General features: G+C 45.7%; 1 protein-coding gene across 1 annotated transcript in view; it reads left to right on the plus strand.

Annotated features, from left to right (window-relative positions):
• The window catches only part of NDUFB3 (NADH:ubiquinone oxidoreductase subunit B3), a 43520-nt gene that overhangs the window by 7013 nt on the left and 14604 nt on the right, over positions 1–21903 (plus strand). Inside the window, exon 2 of the mRNA XM_073551474.1 lies at positions 15339–15477. Coding sequence (XP_073407575.1) covers positions 15341–15477 — 137 coding nt within the window. The 5' untranslated portion in view covers positions 15339–15340. The remainder of the gene's footprint in view (positions 1–15338; positions 15478–21903) is intronic.

A 21903-nucleotide genomic window follows, 5' to 3' on the forward strand; every position in this document is an offset into this window, starting at 1 on the left:
GCCGAAGCTAGGCCGCGGCCGGAGGTTCCGCCTCCGGGCCGCGCGTCACTTCCGGCGGCCCGCCCCCCAGGCCTGGGCGGCGGTGGATAGATTTAGTCCCCGGCTTCGGAGCACGGCTTGGCCGCAGACCCGGAAGTACCGACCCTGGACCAGTTCATATGTTGGCGGTCCGCCCCACAGCTGGTGGCGCGCGATTTTTTTTGTGCGGAGGTGTCCAGGAATGGGGGGGCACAGAAAGTGCTGTCCGGGAGACACAGGGAAAACGAGGTGCTACCTCCTTCCCCCTCCATCCCCAGCAGCGGACAGATGCAGCATGTCTGAAGAAGCAGCATGCATCTCTTGTCGGGCTGCGTTTCTGCGGGCACAGAGCAAGCGATTATGCAAAGCCTGCGACTCCAAACGCGCCCAGTAACCCTCCCCTGCGAGGATTCCCGCTGTGGCGACCACGACCAATGTGCCAAGCCCCCCAGAGTATCAATACAAAAATGGTGGGGGGAACAAGAGGCGCAATAGTGCCCTATCACTAGTGACACTTGAAGTATGAGCGGTATAATACAGTTCCACTCACCTATTCCAGTTGTGTAACCCACAACTGGCTTGAGAGCATATCACAGAATCAGCTGCTGCAGGACCTCCACCAACCACTCGCACGTGGAAACACCTTCAGAAAGTTGTGGGAAGCAGGGTGTGTTGCAGTCCGCGCTGCCGAGATTCACAAATCACCTGGGATGCAAGATGCAGGAAGGGCGCCGAAAAGCGTAGGAGGAAATAAAGGAGTACACTGCTACAACATCTTGCATCCCAGGTGATTTGTGAATCTCGGCAGCGCGGACTGCAACACATCCTGCTTCCCACAACTTTCTGAAGCCCCCCAGAGTGGGCCCTATCGCTGTAACAGCTCATGCAATTGAGTCCCTCCAGGCCCCAGATGGGGGCAGGGACAGTGGCTCGCCGGCCTTAGAGGGGACCCCCACCTCACAAGAGCCTCTCGCCTGCAGGGGCCGCTGTCACTCCAGGCAGACCCGAGGGAAACGAATCCACGCGGTGTCGCCCAGTCCATCCGGTGCCTTGGCATCCGTAAGCTCTGCTTTTCGCTCCCCGTCATCAGTGGTTGATAGCGAGCAGACCTCAGATTGCGACTCAGACGAGTCCCTTGACCTGGACACTCCAGGGTCATGTGAAACAGTGGACAGCCTCATAGAAGCCGTCAATCATGGCAGTAATAAGAGAAAACAAGTCAGAAACAACAATAAAGACAAAGTCTACTGTCAACCAACCAGTGCTACAGTTAATCACTACTGCTTACCCTTAAATCACAAAAGTGGCTCCCACCGCTTACCCAGCAGCCCTTGACGCACGTTTCAAAGTCCAGCTTTCTCAAAAAGGTCTGAGTTGTTTATTTTTTATCATGATTGGAGAGACATTTTGTATACTCCATTTTTTGTAAATATATTATATATAATCTCATTCACACACACAGACCTTTTTAGCCTGAGGTTCATAACTTATTTTTCCACAGAATTGTAGGAGTGTTTTTTTTTTTTTTTTTTGCAGGGCCAGCTGCAGTTTACACTGGTGCAATTACTGGGTATATAAGATTTTATGGTTCCTTTAATTTCTTTTTTTTATGTTGTGGAATGAAAAAAAAAAAAAAAATTCAGCAAAGAAAATGGTGTTATTCAAAACTACAACTGGTCCCACAAAAAATATGACTATGTTGATGGGAAAAAAAAAAAAAAGTTATCTCTCTTGGAAAAAGGCGAAGTAAAGATGCAAATCTAGAAAAGCAAAGTGGCTGCAGATAAAAGTGATAAAGGGAACCAGTTACAAGAAAAAAAAAAAAACGCTATTAACCTGCAAATATGGGGTTAATCAGCAGGTTAGGAGCATTACAATGCTGGCCAGCGCCTGCATTGGGTGGTCCTTTATGTGATATAAGGACCACCCTTATATCACATAAATAAATGCGTATTAATTAAACAAAAACAGAGCCAACTGGCTAATAGCATGGGTGCTGTGTCCCCCAATGAGCGTCTCAGAGAAAAGGATTTTACGGTGAGTTTATCACAAAAATCCATGTTTCTCCTTCACCTCTTTGGGGGACACAGATACTGTGGGACGTCCTAAAGCAGTCCCTGGGTGGGAGATTGACTCACCTATCCAAGCTACATGCACCTCTTGTTTAAAGGTGCGCCACCGCTGCTTGGGGAATCCTTCTACCCAAGCTCGCATCCGCCGAGGCCTGAGTATGACTATTATAATGTCTGGCAAATGTGTGCAGGGTGGACCAGGTTGCTGCTTTGCAAACCTTTTCCGCCGAAGCCTGGTGCCGAAGCGCCCAAGAGGCGCCCACTGCCCGAGTAGAGTGCGCTCCGATCCCTGCTGGAATCGGCGTACCTCTAATGCGGTAGGACTCCTGAATAGTCAAACGAATCCATCCGGCTATTGTCAATTTTGAGGCAGCGAGTCCTTTCCTGTGCCCTTCGGGGAGCACGAACAGCGTGTCCGTCTTGACAAAAGGGTGCCGTCCGTGACACGTACCTCCGGAGGGCTCTTACCAGGTCTAACGTGTGAAGAGCCTTTTCCACACGGTGCACCGGTGCTGGAAAAAATGAAGGCAAAACAACATCTTCATTAATGTGAAAAGAGGACACGACTTTCGGCAGACAAGTAGGGGCTGGTCTGAGCCCCACCTTATCTCTATGGAAAGTGAGGAACGGAGCTCGGCAGAATAGGGCCGCCAGCTCTGCAGCCCGCCTGATGGAAGTGATGGCCACTAGGACCCCACTTTCCAGGAAAAGGTACCTCAAAGAGATATCCTGAAGCGGATAAAAATGGAGCCTCCTGCAGAACACTTAGGACCATGTTAAGGTCCCAGGCGTCCATAGGTGCCTTATAGGGAGGTACCAAGTGGGAGACTCCCTGAATGAAAAGTCTTCACCTGCAAATTGATAGCAATTCTGTGCTGGAACAGGTCGGATAAGGTCGATATTTGTCTCCTGAGGGAACTAGGGGCAAAGCCAGAGTCTAATGCTCTACCAACTGAGCTATCCGGGCTCTCTAAGCCCGACTGGAGAAAAAACAAGATGTTGGGGATCGAGAATCTCAGCAGAGAAACACTGCGGCTTCGACACCAAGCAAAGAACACCTTCCAGGTGTGGTGTTAAATTCGTGCTGAAGCAGGCTTTCAGGCGCTAATCATTGTAGCGACCACATCGCTCCCGAACCATGCCTGGGTTAGAATCCAAGATTCAAAGGCCATGCCGTCAAACACCAGGTCCCTGAGTTCGGGTGGCAAATCTGCCCTTGAAACAGTAGATCTGGGAGCTCTGGCAGGCGCCAAGGAACGTCGGCGAGCAGCTGCATTAGATCTGCGTCCCCCGCTCGACGGGGCCAGTCTGGGGCCAGCAGAATCGCCGGCACCCCTTCCACCTTGATCTTTTTGATGCCTCTCGGAAGTAGTGGCCGGTTGGAGAAATAGATATGGGAGGCGAACTGGTTCCAAGGCTGAACCAACGCATCCACCGCGAATGCATTCGGGTGCCTGGCCTGAGCTACATATTTAGGCACCTTGGCATTCACTCTGGAAGCCATCAGGTCCATGTCCAGAGCTCCCCACAGTTGACAAATCTGCTGAAAAACTTTGGGATGTAGAGACCACTCTCCGGACACAAGCCCCTGCCGGCCGAGAAAGTCTGCTGACCAATTTTCCACGCCCGGGATGTGGACAGCCAAAATCACCGAGTGGTTTGCTTTGGCCCACTGAAGAACGTGCCCCACCTCACGCATGGTTGATCTGCTGCGGGTGCCCCCTTGATGATTTATGTAAGCCACCGCTGCGGCATTGTCCGATTGAATTCGGACGGGGGGCCTGCTAGAAAGTGATAAAACTTCTGCAGAGCCAGCCGAATTGCTCGTATCTTCAATAAGTTGATCGGTAGGCGTGCCTCCTGTGGCGACCACCATCCCTGGGTTGTGTGGTGGCGAGACACCGCTCCCCCACCGAGGAGACTGGCGTCGGTTGTCATTACCAGCCAATGATCAAGGGGGAAAGGTTTCCCTTGGGCCAGAGAGGAACTGGTTATCCACCATCCGAGTGACTGCCTGACTTGAGAGGACAGTCGGCACCGCCGATCGAGCGTGAAAGGATTCTTGTCCCAGGCTGACAAGAGGGCGTGCTGCAGGGGGCGAAGGTGGAACTGGGCGACAGGTATCGCTTCCATTGCCACCACCATTTTCCCTAGAATCCTCATCTCGGATCGGATGGTATGAGAGACTGGCTGGCGAAGTGTCTGGACTCCCTGCCGAAGAGCTAGCACCTTTTCCTGAGGGAGAATTACCAACCCTCTGCAAGTGTCGAAGATCATTCCTAGGAAGGAGATCCTCTGAGCTGGCACAAGGGATGACTTCTATGCACTGACCAACCATCCTAAGTGGGCAAGAGTATCTAGTGTGATGTTGACCTTTTCCTTGCATGCCCGTATTGACGGGCCCTTGACCAAGAGGTCGTCCAGATAAGGCAAGACGACTATGCCTCGAGAATGCAGTGTGGCCATGACAACTGCAATAACCTTTGTGAACACTCTGGGAGCCGTGGCTAGCCTGAAGGGTAGCGCTACGAACTGAAAATGTAGATCGCTGATGGCGAAGCGTAGAAACCTCTGATGAGGAGGAAAAATGGGAATATGCAGATATGCGTCCTGGATGTCTATTGAAGCCAAGTATTCTCACTGCTCCATGGCCGATATGACTGGACGGAGAGACTTCATCCGGAAATTTCTGATCCTGATGAATTTGTTCAGAAGCTTCAGGTCCAAACAGGCCTGACAGACCCGTCCTTTTTGGGAACCGCAAAAAGGTTGGAATGGAGCCCCTGAGCTCTTTCGTGTTCCGGCACTGGAACAACGACTCCGTTGTGCTGGAGCAATTTGATGGCTCCCAATAGAGCCCTTGCCTGGGTATCTACCCTGGGAAGCCGGGAAAGAAAAAGTCATTTTGAAGGATATCTGACAAATTCTATTTTGTAACCTGAGGCCACCAACTTCTTACCCATGCGCGACACTGAACCAGACGCGGCGAAACCAGAGTAGCCGGCCGCCCACCTTGCTGGTGTCGTCTGGCAAGCACCTTGAGTCATTTGGCTGATGATCTTTGGGATCTGGATCCCCTCGATCTGGCTGTTGAGTTCGCATTCTCCCCAATGGGTTGGTTATTTTGAGACCTGCCGCCCCTTATCCTGGTTGGGGCGGCCTGAAGCGGCGGAATCGGCCGCTGTGGTCCACCCGGGGTTGCGAAAGGCCAAAAACGAGCCTAAAAAGGGTGGCGAAAAGGCGGTTTGACTTTTTGTTGAGGGAGAAACCCGCTCTTTCCTCCTGTGGAGTCGGAGATAAGTTTATCCAACTTCAAGATTCCATGGCCATGCCATGTCCTTAACTATAGAGCTCTTCTGATAGCAATTGTGTTAGCGGCAGCAAGTGCCGAGGATTGGCCGCATCCAAAGACGCCTTGATTACGTAATCTCCGGTCATCGCCATCTGACTCGCAATTTCCGATCTTTCTGCAGGTAGCTCTTGCTCCTGCGCGACCCTGTTTAATGATTCTGACCATGAGATCATGGCCTTGGCTACCCCAGTTGCTGCGAACGAGGGAGAGAGCGCTGATCCTGACGCCTCATATACTGAGCACACTGAGCTCTCTATGAGGCGATCCGTGGGATCCTTAATAGAGGAAACGCTAGGCCCGGATAACAGGGTTATAGCGGCTAGGCGCGACACCGGTGAATCCACCGTCGGAGATTCTGTCCATTTTTTACGGAGGTCCGGGGAAAATGGAACCTTGCTTCGAGTGCCTTTTGACCCGAGAACGCCTGTTTGGTCGTTCCCTGTGTCGCTGTACTATGTTCTCAAACTCAGGGTGAGAGTAAAACATACTGTGCTGCCGCTTCACTCACTTAAATGCCACTTTATGCCCCGTAGCCGCTGCGGGATCATCCTCAATCCCGCTCATTAAAGTCATGAATATGCGCATATTTATTACTTTAATGAGCAGTACCACGTGACCCCTGAAGGAAGGAGCCTGAGACCGCGCCATGGAGGGGGCAATAAAAAGGAAAAAAGCATATACAGAATGTGAGGAATAGGCCTAAGCAACAGCACATGTGAAAAAGATTTGGGTATACTAATAGATCACAGACTGAATATGAGTCAATAGTGTGATGCAGCAGCAAAAAAGGCAAATGCAATTCTAGGATGTATTAACAGAAGCATACAGTCTAGATCACGTGAAGTCATTATTTCCCTCTACTCCTCTTTGGTCAGACCTCATCTGGAATATTGTGTCCAGTTTTGGGCACCACATTTTAAAAAAGACATCAACAAACTGGAGCAAGTTCAGAAAAGAGCGACCAGAATGGTGACCGGTCTGCAAACCCTGTCTTATGAGGAAAGGTTGCAGGATTTGGGAATGTTTAGTTTGCAAAAGAGAAGACTGAGAGGAGACTTAATAGCTGTCTACAAATATCTAAAGGGCTGTCACATTGTAGAAGGATCAACTCTATTCTCATTTGCACAAGGAAAGACTAGAAGTAATGGGATGAAACTGAATGGGAGGAGACACAGATTAGATATTAGAAAAAACTTTTTGTCAGAGTGATCAATGAGTGGAACAAGCTGCCACGATAAGTGGTGAGTTCTCCTTCAATGGAAGCCTTCAAACAGAGGCTGGACAGACATCTGACTGGGATGATTTAGCGAATCCTGCTTTGAGCAGGGGGTTGGACCAGATGGCCCAGGAGGTCCCTTCCAACTCTACGATTCTATGTATGCGCTATACTCACCTGTCCCGGGTCCATCACTGCGCGCTGCTGTCCTCTCCTGTCTGTGATCAGGTCAGAGGGCGCGGTGACGCAGTTAGTGCGTGACGCACCCTCTGCCTGAACATCACTGACGGGACGTGGAGGAGAGGACAGAGCAGCGCACCGCCTGCTCAGGACACCGGCACCGGGCCCCCAGCGATGAGTGGTGAGTGTTGTGTTTTTTTTTTTGTTTTGTTTTTTTTTTTATTTGCAGCAGCAATATATGGGGGCATAATCTATGGAGCAGCACATGGGGGCATAATCTATGGAGCAGCACATGGGGGCATAATCTATGGAGCAGCACATGGGGGCATAATCTATGGAGCAGCATATGGGGGCATAATCTATGGAGCAGCATATGGGGGCATAATCTATGGAGCAGCACATGGGGGCATAATCTATGGAGCAGCACATGGGGGCATAATCTATGGAGCAGCACATGGGGGCATAATCTATGGAGCAGCACATGGGGGCATAATCTATGGAGCAGCACATGGGGGCATAATCTATGGAGCAGCACATGGGGGCATAATCTATGGAGCAGCACATGGGGGCATAATCTATGGAGAAGCATATGGGGGCATAATCTATGGAGCATTTTATGGGAGCATAATCTATGGAATATCTTATGGGGCCATAACTTTTATGGGGCATTATTAACCTTTCTGCAGCATTATATGGGGTGTATTTTGTATGGAGCATCTTATGGGGCCGTCTTGGACTGTATGGAGCATTATATGGGGCTCCTGATTCAATATGGATATTCAAAAACATTTAACCTACTGATGTCTCAATTAATTTTACTTTTATTGGTATCTATTTTTATTTTTGAAATTTACCAGTAGCTGCTGCAATTTCCACCCTAGGCTTATACGTGAGTCAATAAGTTTTCCCAGTTTTTTGTGGCAAATTTAGGGGGGGGGGGGGGGGGCGGCTTATACACAAGTATATACGGTACTTTTTTCCCCACTGAGTATTTATATGTATACACAACAGATTGCTACAACAGATCCCAGGAGCAACATCTGAGCTCTCTGTTCAGAAATGTTCAATACTGGAAACAACTAAAATCCTGCGCAGAACCCTCAAACTCCCAAGCCTTTGGTAGAGGACATGAGAATGAGAAAGGGCAACAAAGTCCTCCCTGAGTGGGGGGTGAGAAGGAAGTTTTTTATATATAATATATTATTTTGTGTGTGTGCAAAAGTAGAAAAACTGAAAACTAGTTATGTAAATTTGGTATTATCACTATTATATCGACCTGCAGAATAAAGTTAACATACAAATTGTACCGAATGGAGAACAGTGTGTTTAAAAAAAATTCATCAGTCATTCCTCCTCCTAAAAAGTGTAATGAAAAGTAATCAAAAAGCCTTATGTTTTCATCACAGTGCGGTAGCGGTGCCCAAGTCCTTTTTTGTTAATCTCAATTCCCTGGTCACATCCTTTATATGGGGGAAAACTAGGCCCAAACTTAAACTGTCCATTTTACAAAGACCAAAGAAGGGAGGCGGGGCTACGTTGCCAGATTTTTTTCCTATACTACTTGGCTGGACAGGCTAAAGCTTTATGTAAATGGATGCCGGGCAATTGCCTCCCTAATTCTTAAAGTCACCTGCTCCACGCTGCACAAGCGGATTGCCCATTAGGTTTGGCTACTTTCATACTAGCGTTGTGTGACGTACGTTGCAATGTGTCGTTTTGGAGAAAAAAACGCATCCTGCAAAGTTGCCCGCAGGATGCGTTTTTCTCCATAGACTTGCATTAGCGACGCATTGCGACGTATGGCCACACGTCGCATCCGTCGTGCGATGGATGCGCCGTGTTTTGGCGGCCGCGACGCACACAAAAACGTTACATGTAACTTTTTTTTGTGCGTCGTGTCCGCCATTTTTCACCGCGCATTCGCGGCCGAAACTCCGCCCCTTCCTCCCTGGACATTACAATGGGGCAGCGGATGTGTTGAAAAACTGCATCCGCTGCCCCCGTTGTACAAAACTTTCACAACGTGCGTCGGCACGACGCAGTGCGACGTCCGTCACACGACGCTAGTGTGAAAGTAGCCTTTCCTGGAGTTGGAGAAAACTAATGTCCCACGTCTGTTGCCCCTGCTCCGGCTGGCACGATTAATATGGAAACAAATCAAGAACGTAATAGGGTTTAAAGATTTTATGGCTGAGATGCCCCTGTGGAATAATAACTATTTTCTGGGGTTGCTGGGTCACCCATCCAAAGCTTTTTGGACTCAAAGTGGCGTCTCTTCACTGGGAGACTTGTATGACCAGGGGATCTTGAAGTCTTTTGAACAATTACAGGCCACACATGATATTCCGAAATCTCAATTTTTTCGCTATCTGCAGCTGAGATCGGCTCTTCAATCACATATGAGGGATGGGGGTGTGGACCATACTATTTCATCTTTACCTCTGGTAGGAATCCTTAATTCGCAGGGTCCCCAGGGTCTCATATCCTCTTTATATACATACATGCTGTCGGTAGGGGCAGAATCGGCCATAAGCTCTATTAAGAAGTGGGAACGACTCATCCCTAATGCGCAAAGAGAGGAGTGGGAGGAGATTCTAGAGTCTCCGACTGGAGTATCACCATCTATAATAGTGAAACCAAGGAGGGCACCACCAAATACAATAGTGGGATCCTCCTGCAGTCAGCAAGAAAATAGTACCATATACATGTAGAAAAGCTACTGACCAAAAAAGCAGGGATCACCAAAAAGAAATCGTATTTGACTCCGGTGCGACTTTTTAGGATGGGCCGGCTTCAATCATCAGAATGTATACGATGTCACTCGCCAGATGCTGATTTTATTCATATGGTGTGGCAGTGTCCCATTATCTTACACTACTGGAAAGAGGTGACTACACTACTGACATCCTTGGTGCGGGCCCCTGTCCCTCTAGAGCCATTGGTCTGCTTGTTTGGGGTATGGGAGGAGGAGACTTGGGATCGCTATACTGGGATCTTCCTACGTGAGACGCTGTTTATGGCACGGAAGGTGCTGGCATTGCGGTGGATGGGGGGTTCATGTCCTTCCCTTAGATTTTGGATCGAGTTGGTAAATTCGATTGTTCCATATGAGCGCACGCTATACCAAAATAGGGGATGCCCGGGTAAATTTGAAAAGATTTGGGAGAGGTGGAATTCCTCTCACCTCACTTTGCAAGGTTGAGACCTCACACGCGACATAATATGATATAGGAAACCAGGCTGCGGAAATAGTAGATTTCAGTTAATGTAGTGGTAGTTGTAGTTTAAGAATTTTAGTTAGATTTTATTTGAGTGATATGACAAGGTTTGTGAAATTGGATTGAAATACATGCTGGAGAATGCATTGTATAGGCAATTATCCTTCATGTATGCTTGGAAGGATATGTACATATTACCTTGTTTATAAGAGTGTGCAATTTCTCTGCATAATATTTTACAATGGACGGAAACACGTGTGCTATGTATAACACTTGTTATCATAAGCCATTGTGTGTGTTGTACATTCTTTGTGCCCTGAGGTTCAATAAACAAATTAAAAAAAAAAAAAAAAGCCTTATGTTCCCCAAAATAAGGCCAAAACCCCCATATCTTGTCACTCACAAAATAAGCCCCAATACGGCTCTGTTGATGGGGGGGGGGGGGGATGTGAAACTGATGGCTCTCGCAATATGGCGACACAAAACAAAAATGTAATTCAAACAGAGCATTTATTGTACAACGTTAATAAAACATAAAATAAAGGAGTTATAAATTTGGTGTCGTCCTAATCGCACTGACTCACAGAGTAAAGCTAATACAATTTGAATTGTCATAAGGCAGCACCAGGATTGCATTTTTTTTTTTATACATTTTTCCCAAATGAAATACTATATGTACCCCAGATGGTGCCATGGACAAATGCAACTTGTTTTCAAAGATCAAGCCCAGCTACAGCTGTGAGAAACGGGGATGGGTTGAAATATTTCATCCGGCACCGAATAGAAAAAATGCTCAATGAAATAAAAATCAAATTTATTATACAGCTTACTCCATACTAGCACTAGTCCTTATTTATTCATAGGCTATAAATAAGGATTAGTGCTAGTCTGGAACGTGTAAGGGTTATATGTGCTCTCTTTTTATATTGTTTTTTTTTTTTTTCTTTAATGGAGTAAGGCTAGTTTCACATTAGCGTTTTTTAGCGCTGTGCTTCGTGTGCAATAGAATCGCATGCAAAAAATGCATCATGCGTTTTGTATGTATTTGCTTTTTTTAGGCGCATGCGTTTTAACAAGTTTCTAGCCATGTTAACTCTTAAAACGCATGCGATTTTAAACGCAGGCGTGCGCATATCCATAGACTGTAATGTGATTTTTTTGCCGCATTCCGTCTGCAAGAGTGCGCATGTGTTTTTTTGAGACAGGTCGGACAGCCCAAAATGCAACAGGTTGCGTCCGGCGCTCCTAGGCGCACACTACAAAAAACGCATGCGCACAAAAACGCATACGAACGCATGCATATGCTAAACCATGCGCCCCCATGTTAAAGATAGGGGCGCAGGACGCATGCGCATGTATGCGCACAAAGCGCAGCTCTAAAAAACGCTAATGTGAAACCAGCCTAAGTGCCATAATAAACATGATTTTTATTTAATCAAGGATTTTTGCTGGATGAAACCTTTCTCATATGCTGCATGTCCAGGAGGCCCAGCCTGGAGGATTCCATGCACTGATAACGTGGATTGGACATTGTGAAATTGCTGGCTGTGCAGTATTAAGCCACAGTGTCATTGTATGCGCTCTCATCTCCCTCCTGTGTATAGCAACTGCTACACACAGAATCACAAACCGCACATGGACTGTACAGTCATGCCATCTCTGTGCTGTTTGGGATTTTGATCAAAATTATGTTCACTAAATACCCTTATTATTACTATTATTACTACCTTCATGCAATTTTTGCAATTTTTTTTACTTTTTTATTCCAGGATATTTGTTTTGTGTTTTGCTTTTGGTTTTCTCTGTGTAAAGGTCATGTGTTCATATGCAATTACATTTTGCATGCACATTAATTTACTTTTTCTGCTCAGACCCAGTTTCTCATCTGTTTGGGATTTTGTCTGACCCACACACTTGTATTGACACTTTTGATACTGATAAAAATGGATGTCTCTGTGATATTTTTGCAGACACACAGTCTGCAAAAAACATGGACATGCAAATAGCACCACAGACTTTAACCCCTTCATGACCTTTGATGTACATGTACGTCAAAGGTCGTGTCCCTGACTTTGATGCGGGCTCACACATCAAGCCCTATCTTTCCCGGACGATGATGGCTGATTTAATCATCCATAATGTGCCTCTTAACAGCCGAAGATGGAGCGTAGCTCCGCCCACAGCTGTTAACCTGTTAAATCTCACTGTCAATCTCTGACAGCGGCATTTAACACTTGCCGACAGGGGACACGTAATTTCACGCACTCGTTGATAAGCCTTTGATTTCGGGGCGTTGATGGCACTTGTACCTATCATTGCGATACTCCTGTGAAAGCTAGCGTTCATAGAAGGTTATGATTTTAGCGGCACATAGCAATTCTGATGCACTGAAATGTATAACACGTGCAATCAGACGATAGCAGCTTCAAGTCCCCTAAAGAGACTACAGAGAAATACAGTAAAAAGTAAAAAAATATATAAAAAAAAGTGTTGCCTCATTAAAAATAAAAAACGAACATTTGGTATTGCTGTGTTCATAAACGTCCAGTATATCAAAATATTAAATTAATCTGATCTGTAAATGGTATAGTAAGAAAAAAAGATCAGAGCGCCAGAATTACCATATTTTGCTCTCTGCAACATTGCAATAAAATACAATGTTTTGATCACCTCTTATGGCATCAACCAAAAATTGGTATGCGTCAAAATGTCAGCTCAGGGCGTCAAAAATAAGCCCTCACACAGCCTCCGATCATAAAAATTGGAAGTGTTAAAGGTCTCAGAATATGGCAATACAAGAAAAATGTTTTTGGTTTTTTTTGGTTTTTTTACAGTTTTCCAAGAAAATGTCACCATTTAAATAATAAAAAAAAACCTATACATGTTTGGTATCTGTGTAATGGAGAATCATTATTGTCAGGTCAATTTTACCATATAGTGAACATAGTAAATTTTTTAAAAAATTGGAAAATTGCACTTTTTTTTTTTGCAAATTCAATGCACTTCGACTTTTTTTTTTCCTGCTTTCCAGTGCATCACATGATAAAATGAATGGTGTCATTCAAAACTACAACTCCTCCAGGAACAACAAGCCCTCATATGACTATGTGGATGGAAAAATTTAAAAAGGGCTGGTTTTGGAAAAAGGGGAGGAAAAAAATGAAAAATCGCCTGGTTGTGAAGGGGTTACAGGGTACATGATCTGTTCGTGAAAACCTCATATAGAACACCTACATGAAAAACGAACATCTGAATGAGACCTTGCATCGTGCTTGTTCTCATCCCTCACCTATCCGCATCAGCCTTCACCTCTGCTGTTCTGCACTTCCACCACACTGCCTGTCCGGAGAAGTGAGTAACCACACTTATATCTGCTGTGCCCAAGCAACTTGGCCCTGACCTCACTGCAGATGGAGTAGTCGTTATATATCACAGATGAAAAATCTGTCTGTTCTGGACTACTCCTGTGTTGAGATGGAATGAGACCCTGCTCTGATCTCACTGCAAAGCCAGAATAAGTTGAGCATAACAGGTATTATGGTGAAGTTAGGCTGCTGAATTACTTGCGCAAGGATCACATCGCAATCCTCGGACTGGCCGTCAGCTCTCCTGACCCAAGTGTGACAGCTGCATAGAAATGCATAGTGTCACGCTCAGATCAGGAGTGCTGACGGCCAGTCCGAGGATTGCGAGAGCAATACGGCCGTCTGACTCCACCCCAAGTGTGATAATGGCACTTTAAAGGAGTTGTCCCATGATCATAGTTAATTTAATGAATAGATTTCCACAATTGGATGTGTTTAAATAAAATGTTTTTGTGCTGAGATAATCTTATACATGTGCTCTTGCTGTGTATTGGCTGTGTCTGACTGTATAGGGATAAAAGAGCGTATACTGACAGGATAGTACGGGATCACAGCTGGTTCTTTTTGTGAGGTAAAGCATTTCCCTGTCTGTTTTTAAGAAATGTTTTACCTCAAATAATTATTCGCTATCCTTTGCTGTCCTATTTGTATCCTCTATTGCATCCTCCCCTGCCCAGGATCTGTGGTGTGATCAGACCATATTCCTGCACGGTCAGACACAGTCACTACACAGTACACAGCAGGGCACATTTATAAGATTATCTCAGCATAGGGACATTTAAAAAAAAAAAAAAAAATACATCCAAGTGTGGAAATTATCATTATTCTAAGATGTATTGATTAAAATCAACTTTAAAATTAATTTTGTTTCATGGGAAAACCCCCTTCAAGCTCTCAGCTCCATCCAGGCAGTGTGGGGGAGGGACAGTACAGCAGAACTGACAGTGCTGTGAGAGGAGGAGAAAGGATAGAAGGTTCTCTAATGTGGCACAGCTGTACTTCCTCCCCCCACTCGTCTCATGCAGGAGGTTAGACCAGGAGATCAGGCTGTATCCATGCATCTCACACACTGACAATCCTGCTCTAATCTATTGTGGGGAGATGTTCTTTTGTTTGAGTGCTGTTGCCTGCATATGATTGGTCATGGTCACCATCATACAGGGAGAAGAAGCACACATCACCAGTGAAAAATCTGAAAACACCCACTTGGACTTACTGAAAATTAACTCATTAGGTGCCAAATACTTTGATTGCTATTATTTCCACAACAGAGATAAAATAAAAAATGTATTTCACTCTGCAGCCACTTTTGCATCCTGTGTCCAGATCAACATGAAAAATTTCTTGAAAGGTGCTCTTTAAGGCCAGAAGGGGTTAATCAGTTCTGCAATATAATCAGGTTACTACATTAGGTGGCCAGCAGATGGCAGACATTATACTCTGTATTAAACAGAACTTGCACTTCATCCCATGTGTTACATATAAAAGCTGTTTTGTATAAGACACCAGGAAACGCTTATTTTCCTAGCCGGGCGTACATTTTGTCAGGGACTGTGTCTACCCATTTGATGTTGAATCATAACACTGCGTAATCTATAGTCTTTGCAGTAGTCGTGTGACTTTTCATATGTAATCTGTATATTTGTGGTCATGTGCCAGCTAGCTTCTCTTTATTATTATTATTATTATTATTATTATTATTATTATTATTGTGAGAACCAGGAAGATGAGCTTAGTGGCATCTGACTGGAAATACGAAGCTTGTGTGCGGACACATGATGGTGACTTGGCTTGCCAGTTAGCAGAATCCTAACGGTATGTCCGTTACTTGCATAATAGAGCCATGGGGGGTTTATCTGATGCCATCCACTCCTGAATTGTTGATGGAAATATCACGTAAATCTATATCTTTCACAGGTATGGGCCACGGACATGAACACCACGGGCATGAGAAGATTCCCATTCCAGATTACAGGCGATGGAAAATAGAGGGAACACCTCTGGAAGATGTCCAGAAGAAGCTGGCTAAAAAGGGACTGAGGGATCCATGGCTAAGGTAGCATTCAGACGAAAACTTATACTGCATGAAAAGCTTGTGCTAGACTGGACGTCTGAGAACATTCTTGCAACATATTGGGCGTCCCCACACTTGGGATTTCCTCATGGTTATGTGGAAACATATGACATAGATTGGGTATAGCGTCCTCCTTTTGATATGTAGAAAAAAATTGTGAATTAGACCTAAGCGATACACGACTGCTAGCACAACCCCTTCTCGATCTGAATGTTTGGTGCCGATAAAATAAAAACACTTATACTAATTTCCTGTGTCAGTGCTGTTCTAGCAGTGTCAGCAATCGTGTTCCAGGGGCTCTCGTGCGATTGTTGTGACATGTGACCCCGGCGCCCAATCAGCTTCACTGTCTCCGCCTTCTGACAAATCGAACATCAACAGGAAGTCAGAGATCAGCTGCAGCCCTGGCTTCCTGCTGATGTTCAACACGCCTGAAGGCTGGGACAGTGAAGCCGCCACTGACTGGGCTCAGGGGTCACGTGTCACCACAACCGCATGAGAGCCCCGTTAACACGAGCGCCGACACAGCTGGAACAGCATCGGCACGGGAGGGGAGTATGAGTGTTTTTTATTTTATCGGCACCAATAGTGGACACCCCCTTTAACTTGTATATAAGTATCTAAATGACCTGTAAACAAAATCTGGGGCAAAACTGATGTGTGCAATTCACTCAAAAAACAAAAGGACATTTCATGTGAAAAGAGGTTCAGTCTCCAGAGGAGGTTAAATTTTTTTTATTACCATGAGATCCAGGGAACGTCTGACCTCAGGAGCTGGTCACGCGGGAAAAGCCGATGGTTAAAAAACAAAGTAAAGCTTTAGGGGAAAAAAAAGAGCATTTTTTGGAAGTAAATATTTATGACAATATAAAAATTCATGCTCTGAATGATGATACAGTTTGATCGTGACTTGGGAACAGAAGCGGAAATGTAGCTTTTTTGAAGGGGCAGACTCGTTCATGCCTTGCAGGTTTTTATGGTCTTTGTTTATTTTTTTACCTTTTCTCTGGATCAACAAAAGGGTCCCAAAGTTTCTGAACATTTACTCATTTACGGTACTTTAATTTATTCACATTCTTTTCCATTCCTTAGATTTAACTTTGATGGATCTTTGATTTCATCCATAAGATCTATGGAATTGAATTTATGTCTCTAAACAGTTCAATCCTAATTCAAAGCCGCACCATAAAAATGCCATGTGCAAAAACGGAGACATTTTTCCTGTATTAGGTCTTGTGAAAATTGAGAGTGTTGGCATTTCCATTGATCTATCATATTCCCCCCAGGAGACTACCACTGCTTATTTGCTGTCCACATGGTAAAAAATACTCCCTGTGTGTTTTCTGCGAGGTGTCAGTATATTCCCCCTCTCCATCTAGAAAGTGAAAATTAGTTTTTCTCTAGTCACCTTCCACGACAGCCATATCGGAGGATGTCTCCCCACCCTAATGGGGGACAGAAAATGCACAAGAGGTTAAATAACCCTCCCCTTCCTGCTACCTCCAGTGCTTTTCCTGTCCCCTATGGGGCATGAAGAGGTTCGATAGTGCTGCCGTGGCCGGCGACCGGAGGCACTATGTTGGTTACCAGAAGCCGGGTGGCCGACGATCGGGGGCTGCTCCAGTCTCTGCTTCGGCGAGACTCGGGACCCCTGTCCGCCTCTCCTGCGCCCCTTTGCGGGGTAAAGCAAAGTGATGATGTGCGGCCGGGGTTCTCTGTGAGCTCCCCGGCGTCCTCCTTCCCATGCGGCAGGCGCACGCGCGCATCGGAAGTGACGGAGGGATCGGCGCCGAACTTCCGGTTTGGCCTCCCTCCTACGTTCCCGGATGAAACTCTTATGCGGCCGGTATTACCGGGCCACCATTAGCATCTCGGGCCCCCGTCAGTGGCTCCACTGACCCCCCAGCATCACACCGACCGGCCGCTAAACAAGAGGCTGGACCGGGTCAAGGGGCGGAGTCAGCAACCCCAGACGGGGTGGGGGGAACGGGACGGCCGCTGCAGCTGCAGAATCAGCTATGAGGAGGGGTGATTACAATGACCCCCACCTGTGGACCAGGGGAGGAGGAGCACGGTACAAGCTGGTGGACCTTGGCTATTAAAACCCTGGTCTGGGTGCGTCCAGGTAAGGCCATTTCTGTACTGGTGACTGTGACAGACTGACCATGGACGGCGATAAGCCCTCACGATCTGCTTCTGCGGAGCCCAGCATTCACCCTCCTACTGTTAGTAGCGGGGTGGGTCCCCCTTTATTCTGTCCAAGTGGTCCCTGAGGTGACTTAGTATGCCTTTTCTCTCTGTTTTAGGGAGACAAGGCCCCTGACCCTATAAAGAAACCGAGCCGCAAGTGTGTGTGTGTGTGTGTGTGTGTGGTACCAAACTTAGTTCGGCATATAGGAAGAAGCTATGTCAGCCCTGCACGGTTGATGTAATACGTGCAAAGCAGCCCTCCCTACTGGACAGTATAAAAACCCTCATCAAATAAGAAGTCCAAACTTCTATGATGGCTGTTGCCCAGACCCCGACGCCGCAGCCCCCTTCTGCTAGGAAAAGGAAGGCAGCCCCTGTGGAATCTGACTCGGACTCGGGCAAAATTGATACCTCTAACTTAGAGGATGCATGGGAAAATGAGAGTTCCACTTCCACCCCCAAACCCGATGACAAAAAATACTACTTCTCGTCTGAGGACATGGGGGATTTAGTTAGTATGGTAAGGGGCACTATGGGATTGGAGGAGGCGGAAGTGGAATGCTCTATTCAGGATGAAATGTTGGGGGAACGAAAGCCAAAAGGGGTTTCCCATTCACGAAAACATCCGAAACCTGGTTATGCAGGAATGGGCCCTCCCCGAGAAAGGGCTTAGTGTCCCCTCAGATCTGAGGAATCGGTTTCCCTTAGAAGGAGATTGCTCCCTATGGGAGGTCCCTAAAGTGGACATCCAGGTGTCCAGGATGACTAAGAGAACGGCTCTTCCATTCAAAGATTCATCTCAGCTCAAGGATCCCATGCATCGGAAAACGGAGAGGAAATCGGGAAATCCTGGGATGCCTCCACAACCCTGCTTAAGGCCAATATAGCCTCTGCATGTGAAGCCAGGTCCCTATTTCGCTGGCTGCGTATGCTGGAGGACCACCTCAAGGGGCCTCCAGGGAAGAAATCCTTGACTCTCTTCCCTTATTACAAAAAGCAATAGGGTTCCTAGCTGATGCTTCTGCGGAATCCATACGAGCAGCAGCAAAGTCTGCAGTCGTCTCCAACTCAGCCAGAAGAACACTGTGGCTGAAATCTTGGGGAGGAGACTTTACGTCAAAAACAAAACTCTACTGGTGTGGGACCAGTAGAAGCGCTACTGCAGCCCGAAACGGCTGTCATTTCCACTCCCGCTCCCTTCCTCCCTATGCCGATGTTTTAAAGTATTGGAATAAAGAAGATTGTAACCGGTGAGTGCCATCCGTTTTCTTTTTTGGTGCAAAAACAAAACTCTGTGCGATTCCCTTCTAGGGGAATTATGTATTTGGCCCAGCTCTGGATGATATCCTGAAGAAAGCCACAGATAAGAAGTCGCTTCCAGAACAAAAGAAACCTAGGAAACGATTTTTCCATCCCCCCCCCCCCCCCCCCCCCCAGTGACCAGCCCTCCCAGAGAGATTTCAAAGGGAAGGGCAAAACGGGCCAATGGAGTTATCCGAAAGGAGGTAAGGGCAGAAATATTCTGGCCCCCCCAGCAACAACAAATCCCTACTGACAATGACAGTATTCCGGTCGGGGGCCGACTCTCAAATTTCATAGATCAATGGCAGTCCATAACCTCAAACCAATGAGTTCTTCACACCATTCGCGACGGACTGAGATTGGAATTCGAGAGTCCTCCCCCTCAATGCCTGAGAATAACCTCCCTACAGGCGCACCTCCAAAGATCCTTGCTGTCAGACATAAAAACACTTCTGCAAGCAAGAGCGATCTCCCCAGTTCCACAACAGGAGATAGGCAGAGGCCACTACTCTCGCCTCTTCGTAATTGTAAAACCCTTAGGGAAGCACAGGGTTATAATAAACCTAAAGCTCTTGAACCGAGTGGTGAAGTACAGACTATTCAAGATGGAGTCGGTCAAATCAGCAATCCCCCTCATAGGACAAAATTGGGTGATGGCCACTATAAACCTGAAGGACGCTTAGGCTACTTTCACACATCAGGTTTTCGGCGTCAGGCGCGATCCGGCGTCGTGCCGGAATGCCGGATCCGGCAAATGTTTTGTAAAACCTGATGTGCCGGATCCGGTTTTCTGCCGGATCCGTCTTGTTCTTGACAGACAAAACCGGATCCGTCTCATCCGGTTCATCCGTTTTTCTATCCGTTTTTCGACGGATTACGCCGGATCTGGTTTTTAAAATTGACCCTTGTGGCCTTCCGAACGGGATTGGCTACTGGAAAACTATATATAGCATGTTCCTACAGCCCTTCTTTGACAGGTTGTAGAGGAGAAAGTGCAGGTTGGAGAGAAGAGCAAGTTACTGGCGAAGATGGATGTTGTCATTGGAAATATTACCACTAGAAGTTCTGTGACGGTTTCAGTAATGAGGGACAATTTTGCACTATACTTTATGTCACCTCAAGGCAGAGTACACTGGCAGGATGACAGAGTGTGAAAGATTTGTGCCCTAACCAAACTTGTGTACCTTCTGGACCAACAGTATATACCTTTGCCAACCAAAGTTGGCTATCTTGTCATGGTCTTACTATTTTTAGCTTTAGGCCACAGGTGTGTACCTGGTTGTGTTTTATGCAAAGTATTTCACCTTTTAACAAAAGTTGTGTACATTGTTAGGAAATCACCAACAATAAACACAACTTTTCAGGTGAAATACTTTGCTTCAAACACAACCAGGAACACAACTGTGGCAAAAAGCTAAAATTTACCCACAGTTATATACCTGGTTTTGAATACCTTTTTACCTTTTAAATACCCTGTATTTAACCTTTTTTTTAAACATATTTCGCCGCAGAGAGAAATGACCGACAACCAGTGTAAACAATAACACTGGTCAACAGCATTTTTGGTGCCAAAGATATTTCATCGAATTTAGGGTATTTTTGGGGTGCTGATTCTGAATATGTCATCAGTTTTGCCAGATTGGCTCAAGTTTTTGAGATTTTTGGTATCTTATTTATAGCACTTGTTGGTAAATGCGACGCATCATCTCATTAATTTCTTTGGATTAGTACTTGAACTGAGCAGTTCTCAATATAGTTTTGTGTTAATTAGTGTTCTAAAAGTTTGTTCATAGCTTGATTTTTGCACTAACTTTATGTTGTTGTCTGTTTTCCAGTGAAAAGCATGAACTCATCAAGAAGAAGTTGTCTTAACGATCCAGACTCATTCTGTTACATTTGTGGTGAATACACACTGCCAAAACATAGAAGAAACATAACAGACTTCGTAAAAAAAGTGTATTTTGCCTATTTTGGGGTTATGCTTGGGGACCAAGACAAGTTTTGGGCACCACACATAGTGTGCAAAGCATGTATCGAATTATTACGAAAATGGAGCAAAGGACAAAGAAAAAGCTTCAAATTTGGTGTTCCAATGGTGTGGAGAGAGCCAAAAAATCATCATGATGACTGTTATTTATGGTAAACACAGGTACAGGCACATCTTCACAATGAGGGACAGGCCTTCTTGCAGATTCCATGTTACTCCCATTTTCGTTTCTTATGCTTATTGAATCCTTGCACTTGCACTGCACAGAAATAACAGTCATCATGATGATTTTTTGGCTCTCTCCACACCATTGGAACACCAAATTTGAAGCTTTTTCTTTGTCCTTTGCTCCATTTTCGTAATAATTCGATACATGCTTTGCACACTATGTGTGGTGCCCAAAACTTGTCTTGGTCCCCAAGCATAACCCCAAAATAGGCAAAATACACTTTTTTTACGAAGTCTGTTATGTTTCTTCTATGTTTTGGCAGTGTATATTCACCACAAATGTAACAGAATGAGTCTGGATCGTTAAGACAACTTCTTCATGATGAGTTCATGCTTTTCACTGGAAAACAGACAACAACATAAAGTTAGTGCAAAAATCAAGCTATGAACAAACTTTTAGAACACTAATTAACACAAAACTATATTGAGAACTGCTCAGTTCAAGTACTAATCCAAAGAAATTAATGAGATGATGCGTCGCATTTACCAACAAGTGCTATAAATAAGATACCAAAAATCTCAAAAACTTGAGCCAATCTGGCAAAACTGATGACATATTCAGAATCAGCACCCCAAAAATACCCCAAATTCATTAAAATATTTTGGACACCAGAAAAAAAAATTTTTTTCGTTGACCTGTGTAATTTAACTTTTATTTAAAATATTTTTTTTTTGTGTAAACTGTTTTTAAAGTTAAAAAA

Source organism: Dendrobates tinctorius, unplaced genomic scaffold (assembly GCF_039654945.1).
Source record: "Dendrobates tinctorius isolate UK_male_01 unplaced genomic scaffold, ASM3965494v1 ptg000177l, whole genome shotgun sequence".
NCBI lineage: Eukaryota > Metazoa > Chordata > Amphibia > Anura > Dendrobatidae > Dendrobates > Dendrobates tinctorius.